The sequence below is a fragment of the Nipponia nippon genome, unplaced genomic scaffold, assembly GCF_047370975.1.
Source record: "Nipponia nippon isolate SJK-2023a ecotype South Korea unplaced genomic scaffold, ASM4737097v1 scaffold_4, whole genome shotgun sequence".
NCBI classification, from domain to species: Eukaryota; Metazoa; Chordata; class Aves; order Pelecaniformes; family Threskiornithidae; genus Nipponia; species Nipponia nippon.
In genome coordinates, this window is record NW_028262358.1 from 119806823 (window position 1) to 119826410 (window position 19588).

General features: G+C 39.6%; 1 protein-coding gene across 1 annotated transcript; it reads right to left on the bottom strand.

Annotated features, from left to right (window-relative positions):
- Window positions 1–239: 239 nt before the first annotated feature.
- OPN5 (opsin 5) lies at window positions 240–18976 on the bottom strand. The gene is made up of 6 exons (XM_009467326.2): window positions 18823–18976; window positions 11968–12087; window positions 8057–8227; window positions 4890–5224; window positions 1612–1856; window positions 240–303 (listed from the first exon to the last, which is right to left on the bottom strand). The coding sequence occupies exons 1-6, from the start codon at window positions 18959–18961 to the stop codon at window positions 240–242; spliced, it is 1074 nt and encodes a 357-aa protein (XP_009465601.1). The 5' UTR covers window positions 18962–18976.
- Between the last annotated feature and the right edge of the window lie 612 nt (window positions 18977–19588).

The following is a 19588-nucleotide window of genomic DNA, read 5'->3' on the forward strand; positions in this document are numbered from 1 at the left end:
TGAATAAAAAATTTTTATACATGTGAATCTTCTCCGTTTCTTCTTCCTCTGAGTACTTAAAATATTTGCCCAGCTCTAAACACACTATTTTAGTCAGGATGGAAAGAACTACATTGTACATAGGACTAGGGAGTAAAATAAAACTGTCATCATGTTTTAATTTATTTACAGAAAGAGGAACTTGAGACAGTATGATTGTTTGTCATCAGGTTTTCATTTGCTGTATGTGAAATGAGCCTTCATACTTCCAGTTGGGTTTCGTTCATTGCCGTCGAGTCTCTGTGTGCAGATATGGTATACATCCTATGGGAAGGAGAAAGCACAACAATCATTTTGTTCACACCAAGCTGACAATGAAGTTCCTAATTCTGGGAAGTGATTTTTCTAGATCATTTTGTTCACTGCACAGGCCTAGAAAAGCCAACTTGCATTCAGTGTGAGGGACTAGGTGAAACCTTCCTCCTTCAAAGTGATAACATGGAGGTTAAACACAAATCCATCCTCCAAAGATTCACTGAAGGCTACTTCAGATTTGTCTCCCATTTGCCTAAAACTGCAGATGGGTTTTTGATAAACTATAAATTCAGCATCTCAAACACTTACAATGCATACAAACTCTGTATGTTCTGCAGATAAGGTAAATCTGTGTGTAAGATTACAGAATAATCTGCTAAAGGAAGCTGTGGAAGCTCAAGCTATTGACTCACTCTCTGAACAATACATCAAAAAGTGCTGGAATTGGTAAGTGAATAATACGAATGATGAAATGAGCCTTCATGCCTCTAAAAGTACATACTGAGGCACACATGTTCTAGGCTTTTGAAGCAAATTACTGGAATTCTATGGATTCACAGTCACTTATATGTGTTAGGGCATTTGTGGTTTTTTTATCAGTCTACACTGTCAGATTAACATCCATCATTATCTCATTGTTGTTCAATCACAGAAGTAAGATACCTGTCTAACATGACAGAACTAGAAACATTTTTCCTCCTAGTGCACAATTAATGTTTCCAGGAACTCCACTGGTGGTCAGCACAGGTTTTGCCAGAAAGTTCTAAATAGAAAAGAGGCTTTTTTATGAAACCTTATTACACTTTGATTTGTATGGTTTGGTTTTTTTTGGTTTGAGTGGTACCTTCAGGGTGATTAAGGAACTATTATCTCTCCCTGATAATTCTGTGGCTGAAAGGCATAGTATTAACAGGTTAGTTATATAAGGAATTAACACAATTCTCTCCCATTTACTTCACCGGCAATGGAGGTCATCAACATGCTCTGGAGGTGACCCGTAGGATGACATGAAAGAAAAGGAACAGGAGGACAGGACTGATCCAAAAGCCACTAAAACCAATAGGACTTTTTTCCAACTATATCCATGGAATTGAAGCTGGAACTAAAAGTAAGAACCACGTCCTTGCTTCTCTTTTTACACCTAGGGTCACTTCACAATTTTCCATGGCAAGAAAGACCCTGAATAAGTCACAGTCAAAACCAAGAAATAAAATTCAAAGAGCTGTGACTCTTGATAGATCTTATTTTGGTACATTTTTTGAACATTGTGTACTTACAGATTAAACATTGTGTACTACTTCTCAAAGAAGAAATTACCTTGATTTCCTCAAAGAGCTCTTCTTCTGCAGTGTCTTCAATCCACCTGACCGGCAACAGGCAAACTTACAATCAATGACTTGGTAAATAATTGGGTTGTACATGGCTGCTGACTTTGCAAGCAAAGTTGGTACCACTGAAAACTGAATGGGAACTGAATCTGGCTGTCCAAAGGCTGACCACACAGAGACCACAGCGTAAGGGATCCAGGCAATGAGGAACCCTGCACAGATCAACATTGCCACCTTGTGAGAGGAAAAGAGAAAAGAGAGAAAGAAGTTGATCTAGCAGAGTTAGACAGACAGCACAGCACAGAGCTAGGCAGAATGCAAGGGAACGTGCAACAGAATGGAAAATAAAAATGATAACTCACTTCAGATAAATTCACAATACAAACAAAAGCTGTCATGCATTTCTCTTTATCTAGCTCCTGTTTTCCTTTCACCTGACACAGAGCAGCTAATGAATCTGTTATCACAGACCTTTAAAAATGATATAAGGTCAGGCTAAACATGAGGAAACTAAATGAGATCTCAGAAAATAATAATTCTTTGACATCAAATTTAAATTATTTAAGGGGTCCTTTAAAAATATACAGACTCTCTTTTTTAGGATATTATATAACACAGAACTGTTAAAGATTTTGAAAATCTTAGCAAGACCTTTGAAATGAATGCAGGTTAAACTGGAAACGGTTCCTATAGGGTTCTTCTTTGTTGTTTGGAGGGTTTTTTCTTGTTTATTTGCAGAGCCCCTCACTTCTTTAGCCAATCAAATATTCCTAAGATTGTCAAAAAGAAACCCAGTCTCTTTTCCATTCCAGAATAAAAGAAGAGAATATGGGATGCACTGGGAGAATAAAACCAAAACAATAATAAAGTGCAAGTCTTCCAGATTCTGGATCCTTTGAAATCAGATTCCAAAATTCATAAAATCAAAGTCTTGGAAGATGTTTCCAGGACTAAAATAGGTCCTGATGGTACGTGGGAGTGGGGGACCCTGAGTATTCTGGAGGTGAGTTTGTTTAGGAGGGTATATTCCTGTCTACATCTACTATAGCTCATTCTTCTATATCACCCAGTACCAGTCACCGAGGCAAAAGCAAAGGAAATAAGGAAAAGAAGAAAAGAGAAAAGTTTGCAACACCCTGATCTAATGCAGGGCTTCTTCCTCTCTTGTAGGTTGTGCTGATGTCCCACACGGAAGGTGTCAAAACCCAGTGGGACCAATAACCTGCCACAAGGATGGCCATTGGTAACAGGAGGAAGGACAAGAGTTTTTGCCAAACTAGGTTTACCTTCTCTCTGCACCCAGGAGGGGGTTTATGGTCTATCTGTCACTGGAAAAAATGCCAACCGTTTGCATCCCTCTCAAGACAAATATGGAACAAGTAAGCATAAAGTTATTCAATAAGATAAGCTGTCAAGTCTCTGGGTATACCTACTCCAGCAGATAAAAAAATGACTGTATTTACCTGGCTAAGCTGGAATTGAAACTATTGGGAATTTAACTGAGAGCAAGAATGATAGTAAAATGTCTAGTTTTCTTTCTCCTAACCCATAGCATGGATTTTGTACTCCGTTAGAATCTGTAGATGCTCTAAAAAGCAAATTTTTACCAAACATTTAGGTTGCATTCCTGGTAAATGGTAAAGGACTTCCTTATAACAGGAGGAAATGTAGCCATAGGAATTTCGTATACATGTTAAAGAAAAATTGTTTGGTGCCAAAATTTGTGATTTATATACTTTATACTCAGTCACAGCCTGATATAGCTTCAAATGACATCATGCAATAATCCATTCTGAAGAACATATGCCATTATACTGCTGCCATTGACAGACAATTACTGCATCCAGACTGATAGTAGTACATGTGCACTCATTTGGAATTAGGCAATTAGCAGGATTACAACAGAAAACCATCAGAAAGCACAAGGTTTTTGGATGTTGCGTAACCTTTTGTGGAGCCTTTGGTTACACGTCTTGATGGTAATATTATTTGCAGGGAAACTTCATTGCTTTATCCTTTTTTTTGTTGGCTGTCAGTGAAGAAACAGCGCATGTGAGCCAAGGATCCCAAACACATCCTGTTTGTTATAAATTGTGATGTGAAGTTAAATGGGTTATGATGGAGGCTCATTTTCCATATTTATCCCAACATTATGTTCTCTGCTGTGGATCCAAGACAGAAGGGACAATTGCTAGTCTTTCGACTCAGATCACACTAAAGTTTTACATGATACCTCCAATATGGCAAAAATAAATCTGCAACCTCAAATCAAAAGTTTCCGTTTTTTCTTTAAAAGGTGCTGAATAACCATAAAACAGTATCATATTGAAGCATCCGTTTTTAAAGGCAAGTACCGTTTACCAGCTGTATTGGCAGCACTGACCGTACAGGTAGCTAGCTGGGATTCTCTGATATGTTTAGACATAATGTCACTTATTGCTGTATATTATATAACTGTCAGTTCAACTCCCCAAAAATGTAATAAAATTTGATCAGCCAAGCAAAAGATGCTGCTTGTCTCCCTCTTGGCATGGCTTACAGAGGCTGTTGAATCTTCTACAACTAAGGAACCTGGTTTTGTTCAGTACAAGTTTTTATTTTGAGAGATTTCCTGGCACAATAACCAGTATCAACAAGGATCATGGCTGTCACCATTGCCAAATAGAAAACAGATTCACTCAGAAAGGGAAAATAGGAATGGTCTGAGATGGCAAATTAATTTTATCACTTGAGTGCATTTTTATCAGCAGCTCATGGCTGAACCTAAATGATAAATTATTTGCATAAAAACAATTGCAATATCACAGGATTGACTTGGTTTATATCTTCATTAACAGAGGAACGTAAGCTGTCTGAAAGTTTTATCTCCCTGCTACAATAATCTGCTTTTTATCTGTTTTTCTGTTATAATTCCTGGGTACCTCGAACACCTTAAAAGAATTCTTTACAACTGTTCCTGAAAGCAAAGGGAGTTGTTTGATGAGGAACAGGGCCACAGGAAGATGATGTGACTTGTGTAAGGTCACACAGGAAGGCTGTGGCAGAGTTTCAGACTGAATCACGATCTCAGGGACTCGAGTACTCTAATCACAAAACTATGTTTCAACTCCTGTCTTTTCTCATCTTGACAGTAACGGAGGAGAAAGCTAAAAGAACCACCTTCGGAGCATTATACTATCGCTCAGCATAGGAGAGTATATGGTTGAAGTTCTCCAAGCCTGCTTTTACGACCCGACAAAAAAACCTGAGTTAAATCTTCCTACCTACCTTGGTCAGCTTCATTTCAAGTATGTGGCTGTTCTGAATCCTGGTATCATAGTGAGCAATCTCTTTGGTGGATGATTTAACTTTTAGAATGATTTTGACATAGGAAAACACAATCACTGCAGTTGGGAACAGGAGGCAAAAGAAAAGAATACTCAGAATAAAAGCCTGTCCAGCCACCGAAGCCTGCGCCAGCCACCAGTCCAGCGTGCAGGAGGTCCCAAACGGCTCAGGGGCATAGCTCCCCACACCAGCAAAAGGCACCGTAGCCCAGAATGTAGCATAGGCCCAGATTATTGCCAGACAGATAAATGCGTGATGTCTCTTAAGCCAGGTACCTGGAAGGTAATTCAAGAATTACAAGTTCAGGTCCATATGTATTTGGCACAGTTGAACAGGTCATTCTACACATGCAGTAAGAGTTTGCTTGGCTGTTTGACAACAGCTCCCTAGGTTTCATCTCGCCTCTTTCCAGGTATCGATAGTGACCCCTGAGCTAGCCACCCCAGCTTGCATTATACCTCGTGAAGAGAAATGCACACTTATATGAAGGGCTCCACCTGACTTTATTTCAGATCTTTTTACTTTAGGCTGTGATGATTTACAACCTAGAAGAGTCTGTACAAAAGCAATCCAAACAACTAGCTCAGCAACAATCGTGGGAATCTTGTCTAGTAATTTTGAAAATTGCTTTGTGGCCTGTAAAGGCGTATTCATAGTGTGTGATCAGATGAGATGGAGGTTCAACCCACATGAAGGACTAACTATTTAATTCAGCCTTTCATTATTCAGTACAAAGGCTCACTAGCTGCAACAGTATAATATAACTTATGTTATTTCCTATTCCTCCTGTCATATATTAACTGGCTAAAGTTTGATCTTGGGACACTTCTCAACATAAATTATTAACCCAAGTGACTGAAAGACAAGGCTTTACAGAGGAAATAAGATATCCAAGATTTATTTTTACCTTGTCATTCTTTTCCAGTACAGTAAATCACCATATGCGTACTGTCAGAAGTATTCGTAATAGGGGTTTTCACGTATCCTTGCCCATTTTCTTTATTAAATGCTAATGGCATGCCTGGAGTTGTGGAGTGGAATATTGTCTCTCTGCTCATCTTGCATACAACTCTGATTCACCTAGAAAAAGCTTCAGTTTACAAGCTTTCCATCATCACCTATGTTCAACATGTTGGATTCAGATAGGACTAACAAGTTAAAACCTATGATTTATGGTCTTATAACAGCACCTTCCACCTTGGAAGATCTCATCTGTTTTCACTCCCTATCCACTGACATTGAGGAACTTTCTTCAGGGTTTGTGAATGACTTAAAACAAAACCAAAGCAAAGAAACAACTGTAATTTGGATGTGACCAGTGCCCCTTCCCCAGGTGACTTTACGTTTGCAGATCACAGGAAGGAAAATGAACACTGACTGACAATGATGCATTTGAGTACAATGGCTGAGAGACAGAAAGGTGGTTTGTTGTGTTCAGGTGTGGAAAAACAAAGCAACAATAATGTGAATACTAGAAGAGTGATATTATTTTCACAGCTATTGTCAAACCATAGCAACCTATTGCCAAAAAAAACCCAAAACCAAAAAAAACAGTTGCTGCTTTTGGAGTTAAACGAAGGTGTAAGTGTGTAGTCAAGTGCTCCAGCTTCCTGATGTAGGCCTTATACAGAAAATGGCTAAGTTAAGCACCTAGACTGAACATACTAAATATGTTTATTGTTCTCCATCATTTTGTATGGACAGCCATGATCAGATAGCCCTTGAGAAAAAAGATTTTGAAGTGTTCTGTCTCTCTTGAGCTAAGATGTCATACTAAATACCAGAGCTCATGGCATGAATGCAGCTGGCCATGAAATATTTACTTCAGCTCACCAAGTCTGTGAAAAATTGTCTATGATTTGGGTTGCCACTGATTTATTTTGGTAAGACTTTCATAAAAAGAACTGAAATTTTGCTTAATGTGAATGGTGTATTTAAAACTCAGCTAAGGAGACCTTCCCTGCACTCACATTTAAGGGAAAAGTATGCACATGCCAGCATCTATGATAGCAGATCTTAGCGCAGTACCACAGCTTTCAATTGACAGCATGCTCAGCTATTGGACAGACTAGCTTACTTACACTTTCTAGCTGCAAACATTTCTTATAACTTAACATTACATGATTGATATTATATGTCATCATAATGAAATCTGTTGTGTGTCCTTCAAGGCACATGGGCAAGCTGTTTCTTATATGTAAAGTCACCTTGAATATTTCCTGTATTCTGTTGGGGAGTTAGTCCCTTCCAATGCAAGAAAAACATCTTTTCTACACTGTGACAATATCTTTTAATTGGAAAGAATGAAGCATATAATACATCATATTCAAGAGATATAACATATTGATGGATATGGTGATAACAGCTTTCATTGCTAAATTCATTTCATCCTCTCACGTTCCATCTCCATATTAGAGAGACAATATCACATTATGATCTACTGCACATCCAAATCTTTCAGATGTTTTAAATAGCTTGCCATATATCTTAAAGGAATTTAGGCATCTAATAAGGAATACTTTTGTGTGTTGGTCCATAAGACTTTGCAATATGTGCAATACTTGCATTTGTTAATGTTAATTGACATTTGTTAATGTTAATGTGTCTTGATAGACACAAAATGATTTATCTATGAGTGATTACTAAAACTCACGGCTTAAGCTGACAGCAGAGAGACAACAGCGAAGGTGATATGTCTAGCAATACAAATTCAGCTGGGATTATTTAGAATCATAGAATCATAGAATGTCCTGAGTTGGAAGGGACCCACAAGGATCATCGAGTCCAACTCCTGTCCCTGCATAGGACAATCCCAAAATTCACACCATATGTCTGCGGGCATTGTCCAAATGCTTCTTGAATATTGTCAGGCTTGGCATCGTGACTACCTCCCTGGGGAGCGTGTTCCAGTGCTCCACCACCCTGTGGGTGAAGAACCTTTTCCTAATATCTAAACTAAACCTCCCCTGGCATATCTTCCTGCCTTTCCCTCAGGTCCTATCATTGGTTGTCAGGGAGAAGAGATCAGCACCTGCCCCTCCTCTTCCCCTTGTGAGGAAGCTGTAGACCACAATGAGGTCTCCCCTCAGTCTCCTCTTCTTTCTTACCATAAGACAAGTGGCAGATTTTTAGGTATCTATCCAGGCTGACGGCTGTCATGGTAATAAGGCTCCCACAGCCAAAGAAGAAACCAGCCCATCCATACCAGCGGCAGCCCATCCATCCAAACACCCAGCGGTGAGAAAAGAAGGAAATGATACTAAAGGGTTTTCCTACAACTTCAAAAGGAGAAAAGAATGTCAGATGACTGATAAAAATCCATCACTGATAAAACCACCCTTTTTCAGAAAAGCAAACCCTCCCATTTGCCTAAAGCTAATACCAGTAAAAATGGTATTCTCCAATGTGGAGAGAGGGCTTCAGGGACAGCAGAAGTGATGACTTGCTTGCCCTCCATCCACAGGACTAAGCCTAAGACAGCTGTAGCTAGATCCCATAGCATCTATGCTGTGGTAGAGTGAGCCAAGCCTGCAGAATGGCTGCAAACAGGTGCTTTACTGCAGATGACATGGACCAGAAGCAAACCCATACTCTGGAACTGAGCATGTGCAAGCTCTTCCCATATAAAACTTCAGAGTATGTGTTAAGTCCACATGCAAACACATGCCAGTGTGTAAACACTATGGGTGATGGGTGAGTCTGGGCTTGAAACAGGCACAGATCTAGTTAGACTACATCCTTATAATCAATTGAGGGTCTTCAAACACAGGATAAAGAAATTTGCCTTCAAAGAGAACTTCTGCAAACCTATCAAGGCCCAACAGTAGGATGCATACTGTGGTAAAGTGTTAGGTTAGAAAGGAAGATGGTGCTATTGTTGCAGCATGGTCTTGAGCTGCAGAAGTGGTTTCAGCTCCCGTCCATACCACACTCTTCCTTGGTGACGCTCAGCAAGTTTTAAGACTTTTTAAGCATCCTCAAACAGAAGGGAAATACCTATTTTGGAGACTCTCTCCTAGTGGCACCTTAGCTCATTTCTCCATTTGTAAAAGTGGGTACTGCATTATGGAAGAAGTGATTAGGTCATACGTTGTTCCATTCTCACCTTAAAACAGACTAACATTATTCATATTCTTCGTAACTATCATGAAAATGAAAAAGTTTGGAAATTGTAATTTTCTAGTTGGAAATCTCCACTTCCTGATTTTTTTTTCTCAAACTGGACAAACAAAAAAAGTCAACTTTAATGGAACAGAAAACTAAAAAATTTACAATCTAGGAACTTCACCATGATTTCTGAATCCTTCATATCTGCTTACCAGACTGACCTGAAATGCTCCAAGGCCTGAACAGTTCAGCTGCAACATTCAAACAACATCAAATATTGAACTCCACCTTCCTGTGACTGTATTCCTTCCTGCACAGGAGTTGCCAGAACAGCTCAAGGAGTTGAAAGTATCTCAGCTGCCCTGAGCTAGTTTCCCTGGCTGAACCACACTGTCTGTAATGTCATGGAAGTTCAGTGAATTGGTTTATAAAGAAGGCAAAAATGGTTTTGCAAACTGTAATTCCCACAAGGTAACCTATTCATATCAGTCAAAACAAAAGTCTCTGTTTCCTTGAAGTGATCTGTAGAAAAGTATTTTGGATTATTCCCAAAAATATTCCATTTCAGATGCGAAACTAAACATTCTGTTTTCATTCTTAACAGAAAACTGAAACATTTCTACCAAAAAAAAATCTGCATAAAATGGCCTTTGCTCCTTTTTCTATGCCAAAAGCATCATGATTGAAAACCCTTCAAAACGAGACACTTTTAAACAAGGTATTTTGGGATTCTTTTCCTTTAGTCTAATCCTGTAAAGAAAATTCTGACTGAGCCTGAAGGTTGTGCTCAAGTAAGTATATTGTGTGCTTTTCTCCAAGCAGAAGCAATGTACTTTAATTTTTCAAGCAAAAGCTGACCCCAGTGATTAAGGTTTCAAGGAAAACATGACATACGGCAAGGTCTAAGATATATGCTAATAGTCAGCAACCTTACTCATATAAATCATTGCCAGCTCTAAAGGCCAAAACATTTATTTGCACAAAATCAAATTTCTCTTCAGCAGGACAGGACTCGCAGCATGGTATCAGTGCAAAATGAGCCTGATGCAGTTTTGAACGAGGGGCTGGTGCCACCCTGTGGAAATCTGCAGGAAGCAGGACCATCAAGAACCCGTTTCTTGAACAAGGTGCCAAGACAAGTGGATGAAATACAAAGATTTTGGGAAAAGTTCCATCTTCACTCCAATTGGTCCAGCAGACAGAACACATCACATTTCTTGGCTCAACATCTTCCATTAACAAAAAAAAAAAAAAAGGAAAGAGAAGGGAGAAAAAGCACGCATGGCTGTGCCAATCACAATTATTTGTCATTAGAAAACTTAAACACAGAGATATAGACTGAGATCCCTATGGAAGACAAGGTGACCAAGTGGTTATGCTGGTGACAGACCTTAACAGAGAAACTAGCAGCCCTCATGCTAAAAGGGCTCCCAAACAAGCTGTAACTTGTATGGTTGGGGCATACAGCTTATATGGTTAGGAGATATTTGGTTACATTCCAAATATGTAGCTACAGAAATTCTCCTGAAACACTCTGTCTCATTGAGGTGACTCTCAATGGAGTCAGATATGAGCCTTATAAAATAAGACAGGCTCTTAGCATGCAAAGGAGATGGGAGCATCACAGAAGAGGCAAAAACTGGTCTTTTTTTTTTTTTTTCTTCACTTCTAAGCACTGCAAGATGGAAATAGAGTCTCCATGCAGATGTGCCAAAGAAATCATTGGGATTCCTTTGTGTGGTAGCAGAGATATTTATACTAACACTGTTCTTCTGCTAAATTTATAAGTTTCTCCTTCTGAAAACCATGTTTACTGATCACCAAGATGCATCAAAATTACTGGAAGTGAAGAGGGTGAGCAGCTCCTTGGCTGTGTGCAGTGAGAGCACAATTAGCTTCGGTTTTGGGAGGCTGGGAGCCATCATTTTATGTTTTTCAGTGCTATTTTAGGCATTTGAATGAAAGCAAAAACATTTGGCAGGGATGAGGGCAGGAAAAGGGTGCACTGGCCCTGGGGGCAGCGGTCCTGGTGTATGCAACACATAGGGGACAGATGACTTTGGGAGCATGGGAACATACTGTTGTTTTTATTGCACTGGGGAGATCCCATGGTCAGCTGGGCCACATCAGGCCGTTACACCCATTGGATTGTCTGCCATCCAAATATCCTTTTCTAAAGTACATCCAGTCCTCCTCCTGCATTTGCATGTAGCCATAAGCAGCTGAATGAGACTCATGTCAAGAGCGAAAGGAATGATCTCCAAAGGCTTTTGACTCTGCAACTTCGTGTAAACCTTTCCAAGGCTCCCCCCTCTCATGCCATGGCATCCAGGCTGTGGGGTTGAAATAAAAATCCCTCCAGCTGGCTGATGTCAATCTATAGATTGACAAAAATGCTATTTTTCCTGGCCCAGAGATAAAAGATGGTGGTCAATAGAGAGAAAATTATTAGCTTTGATAGGCTGATGGCCACTGGCATTTTCAAATTCTTTCCCCTCATGCCCCTCCCCTGCCATATTTGGCTAAATATGTATTTTTTAGGTACCTGGATCCCTCCTGTTGCACCCTACAGCAAGAAAATATAATTTTCTTCAACCGTAATACTGAGTTATTTTGTGGTTATTATGCCAGAATGCACATGGGAGCTGTCTTTGAAGGCCTGCCCGGTGCTGGGGTGAGCAGGAGTTTTGCCTGATTGGTAAATCCAACCCTATTTTTTCATTTGTACTCTTCATTTCTTTCCATCAAGTTGTTCAGGAATGGTGTTTTCTATCCTTCTCTCTTATTTATATGCAAATAATAGAGCAAAAGGCATTTTGGGCTCCCCATGACTTCCAGAGGACTGACTCTTGCTGCTGCCAGAAAGGCTGGTGGGATAGTAAAAATGAGTGAAAATAAGACATGAAATTACCTGAAATGCCCAGATCACACACTGCTAAATTAACAGTCATTATCTCAGCAGGTCTCAACTTCTTCTTTCGCTTTGAGGACATAAAAATAACATACCCATTTCCCAGAGTTGAAAGAATCCCTATAAAAATAAAAAAGAAAAACAATCAAATTAGAATTCTCCTCAAAACCAGCAATATCCCATCTTCCTTGTGAAATTCTGTGATATTTTCAGCCTGAATCTGTGGTCCCAAGGCTAGACATTTTACTCTGAAACATGATCATCTCATCTTCATTATGCAGCTCATAGAGACATCTACTGCAGACATCTCCCTCCCACAACAAATGCTATTTTCCCCTCTGCAGCAGGGCAATGCCTTCACTACATGAGCCTGCACAACTATCATTTGAATGCATGTAATAGAAATCCCATAATTCCTCTGTTCTGATCAACCCTGTTTGTCTCACAAACATTTAGAAAACCACAAGAATGAAATTCAGCTGTCTGTAATCACAAAGACCCCATTCTCTGACCAACTTTCATTTTATTAAATACTGTAATCAGAGGTTGAGGGATACATTTCTAAAACAATGTAAATTAAGATATTAATATAACATCTTAAATTTTATAATAAAAACTTATTTCTGTCATAAGAAAGAAAAATGATAAAATATATCTGATTTTAACTTCCAGCTGAAATTCAGTGCATGAGGAGGGACCCTGTTCATGTTGGCTGACATCTTTTTTGCCACATCACTACCCAAGGACCCACAGGTACCAACAGTGCAAGTGGTTAATCAGCCGTGGAGCTAATCACACTGGTACCAAAAATTGCAGGGTTTCCAGTTCCCTTAAAGAATACTTCATTAACTCATGTTTGAAAGAGTTTGAGCCCAGAGTGAGAGTTTTGCAGTGGAAAGGCAAGACAGCACACAGCATCCCTTTCAGGAAGCAAGAGTCACCCCCAAAGGTGAACACCCCGAAGGGACCATGGCCCATGGAGTCCTCACACCAGAGCAAAGGAGGCAAATAAGAAGGAAGGAGAGGCAGAATAAAAGAGTGAAGAGCAAAGAGTGGCAGAGCCCCCAACCTCCTGGACTGCTGTTGCCTCACCAAAAGGACCTACAATGGCAATGAGGGAGAGGATGTTGGAGTGAAGTTCAGCCTGGGAAAGGGGAAGGAAAGGTGTCTTCCTTAAGTATTTTATGTTTGTTATCTTTGTTTCTCACTACCCAAATCCGTAATTAATTTTTTTTCAGTTAAGTTTGGGGTTTTTTTTAAATTTTTTGAAATTTTAAAAATTTCTTTAATTTTTAATTCCCCACAATGAGTCTGTTTTGCCCACAACAGTAACTGGTGAGTGATCTCCCTGTCTTTACCTCCACCCTGTCTTTATCTCCACTGCTTTTGCTCTTCCTGTTTCCTCCCCATCCCACTGCAGGGGCTGTAACCAAGTGGCTGTGCTGCATGCTTGGCTGCTAGCTGAGGACAACCCTCCACACTCTTATAAAAAAGTCATAAATAACCCAACTTTCCTCTGTCAATGAGGCAGAAAAGTCACTCTTTGTGGTGTCTTCCTACACATAGCTCTGGTGGTGAAAACTCAGCCATATTCCATGTTTCAAAAAGACCCCAGCACGCACCCATCCACCCAGCAACGCTGCCCTCTCCAAATATTGTACCTTTGAACACCACATAGTTTTCATCAGAGTCTTCTGGGAGGCCAGACCTCAGGAACTAAACCTCAGGAATTAAATGGGTATTTCCTCTGACCCATCAATGGAATGATCCCCTTGCAAGGGCGCCATGTCCTCACAGAACCAAGAAACCCAATGTGGGGACATCCACGAGGCAGGAAGAAAAATGGTTCCCAGAGGCTAAAACCAGACTATTTCTCAAGAAATATGAGTAACAACTGTGGAACCAAAAGTTTACAAAACTCAGGAGAAAAATACTTTGATTTTGAATTTTTCAGTAATAAATGCAACACTCATCTAACTGGAAACACTTCTTATTTTTCTACTGACAGTATTGCTTTCTATATTATTTTAAAAAATAAACAGGACAGAAGCTGGCTTATCATTTAATATTAGGTTTTCTCAGCAAATTTGATTTATCCTTGGTGAATTCTTATGGCTCTGAAAATTTAATCTGAATTATAAGTAGATACAGGTATTCATTTGAATTATTTTCTTTCTTTCATCTAAGTGAGTGAATCTCAATGTTGCTGAGCATTTTTCATATATCTTAAACCTTTTCTGTCTTAATGCCATTTTCTCTCTAGTGATATTTAGGATATCTAGCGTGCCAGCATTTACTTTGAAATACCTTTTGAAAGCAACTGACATTTTCTCGAATATTTTTCAGCTGACTGGTAGTCCAGAGAGATGTCTTCATCACACAAGTCTCTGAAGCAACTGCTCATTATTAATAGCAATGTTTCAGAGAGCCCCGGCCCACTGACATCCTAATCCTACAGCTGGAAAAGTTGCCTTTTGTCTATACCTGTGTCTGGCAATTGCTTATCTGAATTCTTTTTTAATTCCTTGGCAATAGAAACTTTATCATCTCCTGAGATAAGCCATCTAATGCTTCATTTTTCCTACTATTAAAACATTTTTCCTAACAGCTAGCCGAAGTCCTTGCTGGTGCAGGCTCCCAGCTCTGGTAGGTGCTGGCAGGCTGTGTGCCTGGGCAGAGCCTGGGGTTGGAAATGGGAAAAAAGACTTTTCAGATATAAAATAAAGGCTCTTTTCCAGGAGCAAACAGTTCAGGCCACAACTGTCCATGGCACCATAATACTACATAAATACACACGAAGAGCCAAAGATGTAACAACTAAAAAAGTGCCACCTATAGAGAAACAGCCAACCTGCAGCAAAAGGTGAAAGTGTATAAAAGAAGAAATCTGAACAAATAAGATTCCTTTTCTCCAATCTGACAGAAGTGCTAAACCATCAGAGGAAAGAAAAAAAAAAGTTATTTCAGGATTTTGTTTTCAAATAAGCTGTTTCATAACACGTTGAGGAAATGTGCAACAACAGTTTGCAAGTCAATAGTTATTTGCCACGGGCTTTCAAAGGAGCTGACAGCCAATGGGTCTCCACTCAGTAATTAGTCACCCTACCCAGCCGTACAGTAAATCAATCAAGTCTTTGACAAAAAAGCTAGCGGGGGAAGTGGCAAGTGAAAAGAATTGGATTCTTATAACCACGTGTACCATTTGATTTCTTTTTTTTCCAGACAATTAAAAAAATGCACATGGAAATGAACTGGTTAAGACAAAAGATCACACACTTACAGAAAATTTAGAACAGATTTGTCAAGATCCCTGATTTTCTTTAAAGACAAAAAAATGTATTTTTATATTTTCAAACTGCAATATTTCAGTTGTACAACCAGCCTGACCCTAAAAGCTCTGCTGAGCTTCCTGATAGGATCCCAGCCTTGTACGCTCACTGTGCAGCTTAGTCCCCTGTTTGAAATAAATTTTAAACTCACTTTCACCTTACATGCCTGAAGCATAAAAAGATGCCCAGTAGCAATCCCCACCTCCTGGTTTCCCACCTTTCCATTGCTAGTCCCTCTCTCTGCTATCAAAATGTCCACACAGGACATCTTCAAGAGGGGCCACCATTTCTGGAATGGGATCTGCAAAGGAATAGGGGACACGGCTCAGTGGTAGAAGGTGACAATGGACAGGTTCGGCCTGAACGTCAAGTTGGAATAAAAAAAACATAGACATACCCTTGCTGGGTATGGGAGCTGAATGCTCTGGCTTGGTTTTCTGTTTTCTGCAGGTTACACAGTTTACAAAGTGAATCTGCAATACTGCAGAGTTACCACAAGACACAACTATGTCCAAGAGCTATTTAAGCACATAGTTTTTGCTTGCTATTTTGAATACTTGAGAGCTGGGATTAACTATAAAGCTGCCAATTAAAGTGAATTTACAGCCTCAGCCAGACTTTTGTGTGGAATTTGATGTCAGTGAATAGTTTCACAGAGCTAACCTTCCTTCTCCGCTACCTCAAGATCCACAATCCACCACCAAAAATCTCTGCACGGCAGTGCTTCATGTCCCAACAGAAATGTGGATGCTTTGAAATGTCAGAAATCAGCTTAGTGGAAAAGGAAATTTAGGATTATTTTTGTTTGCAGAAAGTACAAAAAAGCACTCAGAGATTTACCTGGGAACAATAAAGATGAATTTCCTTCTAAGATCTCATATTTTTGCATGCCCAAGCTATTATTAAAATGTTGCCATCCACCTAAGCATGAATGGGTAATAAAATATGGATCTGCACATCAACAGGAGCTAATGGTGACATCCCCAAAGCGATAAACTAAACCGATCTGGTAAGGTACATCTAGTAAGGTACAACATGTGAAGCATTAGCCCAAGCAAAGCCTTTTTTTTTTTTTGCTTGGTAAGAAAGATGTGTTTAAAGACTACTTTACCCCATCTATTCACAAGCACAGAAGAAGACCTGACATGGCTCCTTCCACCAGTTTTGTTTAATTCCCTGTCTTAGTGGCTGAGCTCTGAGGTGTAATTCAGCTTTACTGGTAAGAAGTATAACGCTCTCCTTCACACAAACCCCTGTAAAAGGGAAGTTTCTGTACTCCTCTTGGCCTCTGGCAAATTAATGTCCATTACTGTATTGCATGCAGTGCCTACAACACTTCTGTGCTGGTCTAGAAAACATGAAACCTGTTGCTGTTGCTGAAATGGCTGAGGGTACGACTGACCAGCAGCTAAGCAATGACTGCTTAAAATCATTGCAATGATTGCTAAAAGAATTAAAAATATCTGTGCAGGATAGCAGTGGTATCTTATGCTATAGATACAAGTCCAAGGAAGATGCAAATATAGCATTTACAGGTGTATGTGAAAAACATATTTGGCTGTAATGAAAGCTGCTATTGGAGTGTGTAATGACCATAAGGGTAAAGTAACTAACCAAGTAAAATACAATGCAAAACAAACAAATGAAAAAATAAGTTAAACCCAGAGCAAAATTCAGGATATGATGTCTAAAGTAGAGCTACGCATGTATACAGCAGAGCTATGGCTTAAACTTTCCTGGCTTGAGCTACTAGGTGCAATGAGTCCACCACAGGCTGTTTGATATCCAGTCCACAACACCAGGAAGGTAGGAATCTTACTGCTAAGTCCAATATCAAAATGATTATCAGCCCTTTATAAACCATAATTTCAGTCTCTTCACACTGCTTATGTACATCTGTGCTTTCATGGTTAACTTTTGGTTTTTCACTGACAATTCATTATTTCTCTTCCTTGCCTTAATTTGATTATATCTATGTTTTTCAAGATGTTTCACACCTAGAAGGGGTATTTCTTTGAAACTGGATAAATCTGCACTAAATACAGCCAATATAACAAGGCAACACAGTGTACGTTGGAAGGATTCATTTCACCTACTCAGACATATTTCCTGGGATTAAAACTAAGTTTGCTTAACTGAGCAAAAAAAGAACCGAGGGGGGTTGTTTTGGACAGTTCAGTGAAGACATCTGTCTGCATAGCAGCAGAAAAAAAATATATATGTGAAAAGCTAGGATACATACAACATGGTGCATGAATACTGAGAACAGCACAGAGATACAGTTTCACCTGCCATCTCTGATGCTCTGAATACCTTTTTTGATAAAGACATAAGCAGAAGACAAATGAGAAATAAGCATTATTCAAGCCTTTGTGAGACCTCCACTGCAGAAAAGATTAGATTACTTAGAGCAGTCGGGGGAAAGACAGTAAGAGCAGGAAGGAGGGATGTAAAATAGTGAATCAGAAACATGAAGGTAGGACTGAAAGATCTTTGTATTTTGTGCAGAACTTGTAGAACAAGAGAATGAATCAAAACCAAAATAAATGTCAAGGAATACACTGTATACCCTGTATTCACCCTGGTGTTCAACCATCTGACACCCAGAGCCCAGTTTGGTGTAGAGTTACATGACCTTGGCTTAGCTTTACTGAGAAAATAGCTGCTGAGCTGTGAGAAACTGCATAAACTAAAGCCATAAAACATAAGGAAACCTAAACCATAGAAAGAAGTGTAAATGTTGAGGCAAAAGTTAGAAGCTCAAGTACTTGAGAGCAAAAATATTGACACAAAAAGATATAACCTTGCCCCCACCCCCAGAACAAAGACGGTAAATCATCAAGAACACGGACCAGTTTATTCCTAGAAGCAATGGAGATCAGTATTTCCCAGGTGAATGACAACTCCTTGGCATATGAATACTTAACATAGAAATCAGTCTCAGCTACCGAGTGCACTAACCAATAAATAATTCCATTTATTCTGCTTGCAAAGTCATTCCGCACACAGTAAAAGACTCCAAAACAAAAGGGAAGGGAGGGTGTTGGCAGCAAATACTGTACACTATAATATGTAACAGAGGACAGCTGGTGCCAGGAGCTGAGCAAGATTCAAATGAGCACGTCTGAGGATGTTCTCTTTGCTATGTAGGCACATGAGAAAGGCTTTGAAAACAGGCCATAAAACCCACATGGCATAAGGGCAAAAGCCAGTTCTGGTCGGGAACGACTGAACTGCAAGCTAGTAACCTACCGGTAGAAAAAATTTGAGTATTATTTCTTCACTTTTTGCTGGAAAGTCTGCTGCTAGTCGCTTTTGGCAACCTGGAAGAGCATTGTCTGTTGACACTAACTGTTGACACCATATTTCTGATGCATTCTCTCCCCTCCCTCTTAGATTTGTCTTTCTAATATGAAGAAATATGCAAGTACTCATCTAATGAACAGCAGCTTCTGCTTTCATTGTGAGTGCCTGCAAGGATGCAGTGACAAAGTCATATTTCAAAGATGAATTAAAAAATCATTACCAATTACTGTCAAATAAAACCCAGCTACAATGTCAGCTTCTCTAGAAAGCTTTGATGCAAAGGGGTCTTCCTTCTGGAGATAGTGTGGGAGGTATTCTTCCTGGGAGGACATGTTGTGATCGGATGCCATCCCATTCATGTCCAGTTCAGCGTCTGAAAAACAAAAGAACAGAGTTTGCAATAGATCACATCTGCCACCAGAAAATGCAAAGATATTTTTGTTCATACATAAGATTCATCCTTCTGTCTTCATTTCTGCCCTGCCACCTCCCAGGACATTTCAGGATCTAATTCAAAATTGGATAAAGCATCCTGCAATGATTTATTTCATTACTTACTTTATCCAAGAATGTCATTATTCATATGGCACTCATCACAGTAATCCATCTGAGCAGTATCTAGGTACCAGTGTGCTGTGGCATTCAAGCCAGGGCTTCTGAAGCGCCTTCCCTCAATATCTTAAGGAGCTTCATGTTTCCAGCTGGGTATGAGTGACCCAAAACTGAGAATATGGAAAAACCAAGCAGGGCAATTGTGTCTGAATAGCTTCATTGCTCAATGTGTTTAATGCATACTGAACTTGTCTTTATCTATACGCACTGTTGCAATCCCAAGAAACTGGGAATTATCAGTAAGACAGTCTCAGCAATTTCTTCATATCCTGAGGGGCACTATGTCTACAGATGGTAGCTCTGCAAATTTTACAGTTAAGTGAAAAGTTACATCCATAAATTCTCCTTAGAGTTATTTAGGTGGTGGGTTCTAA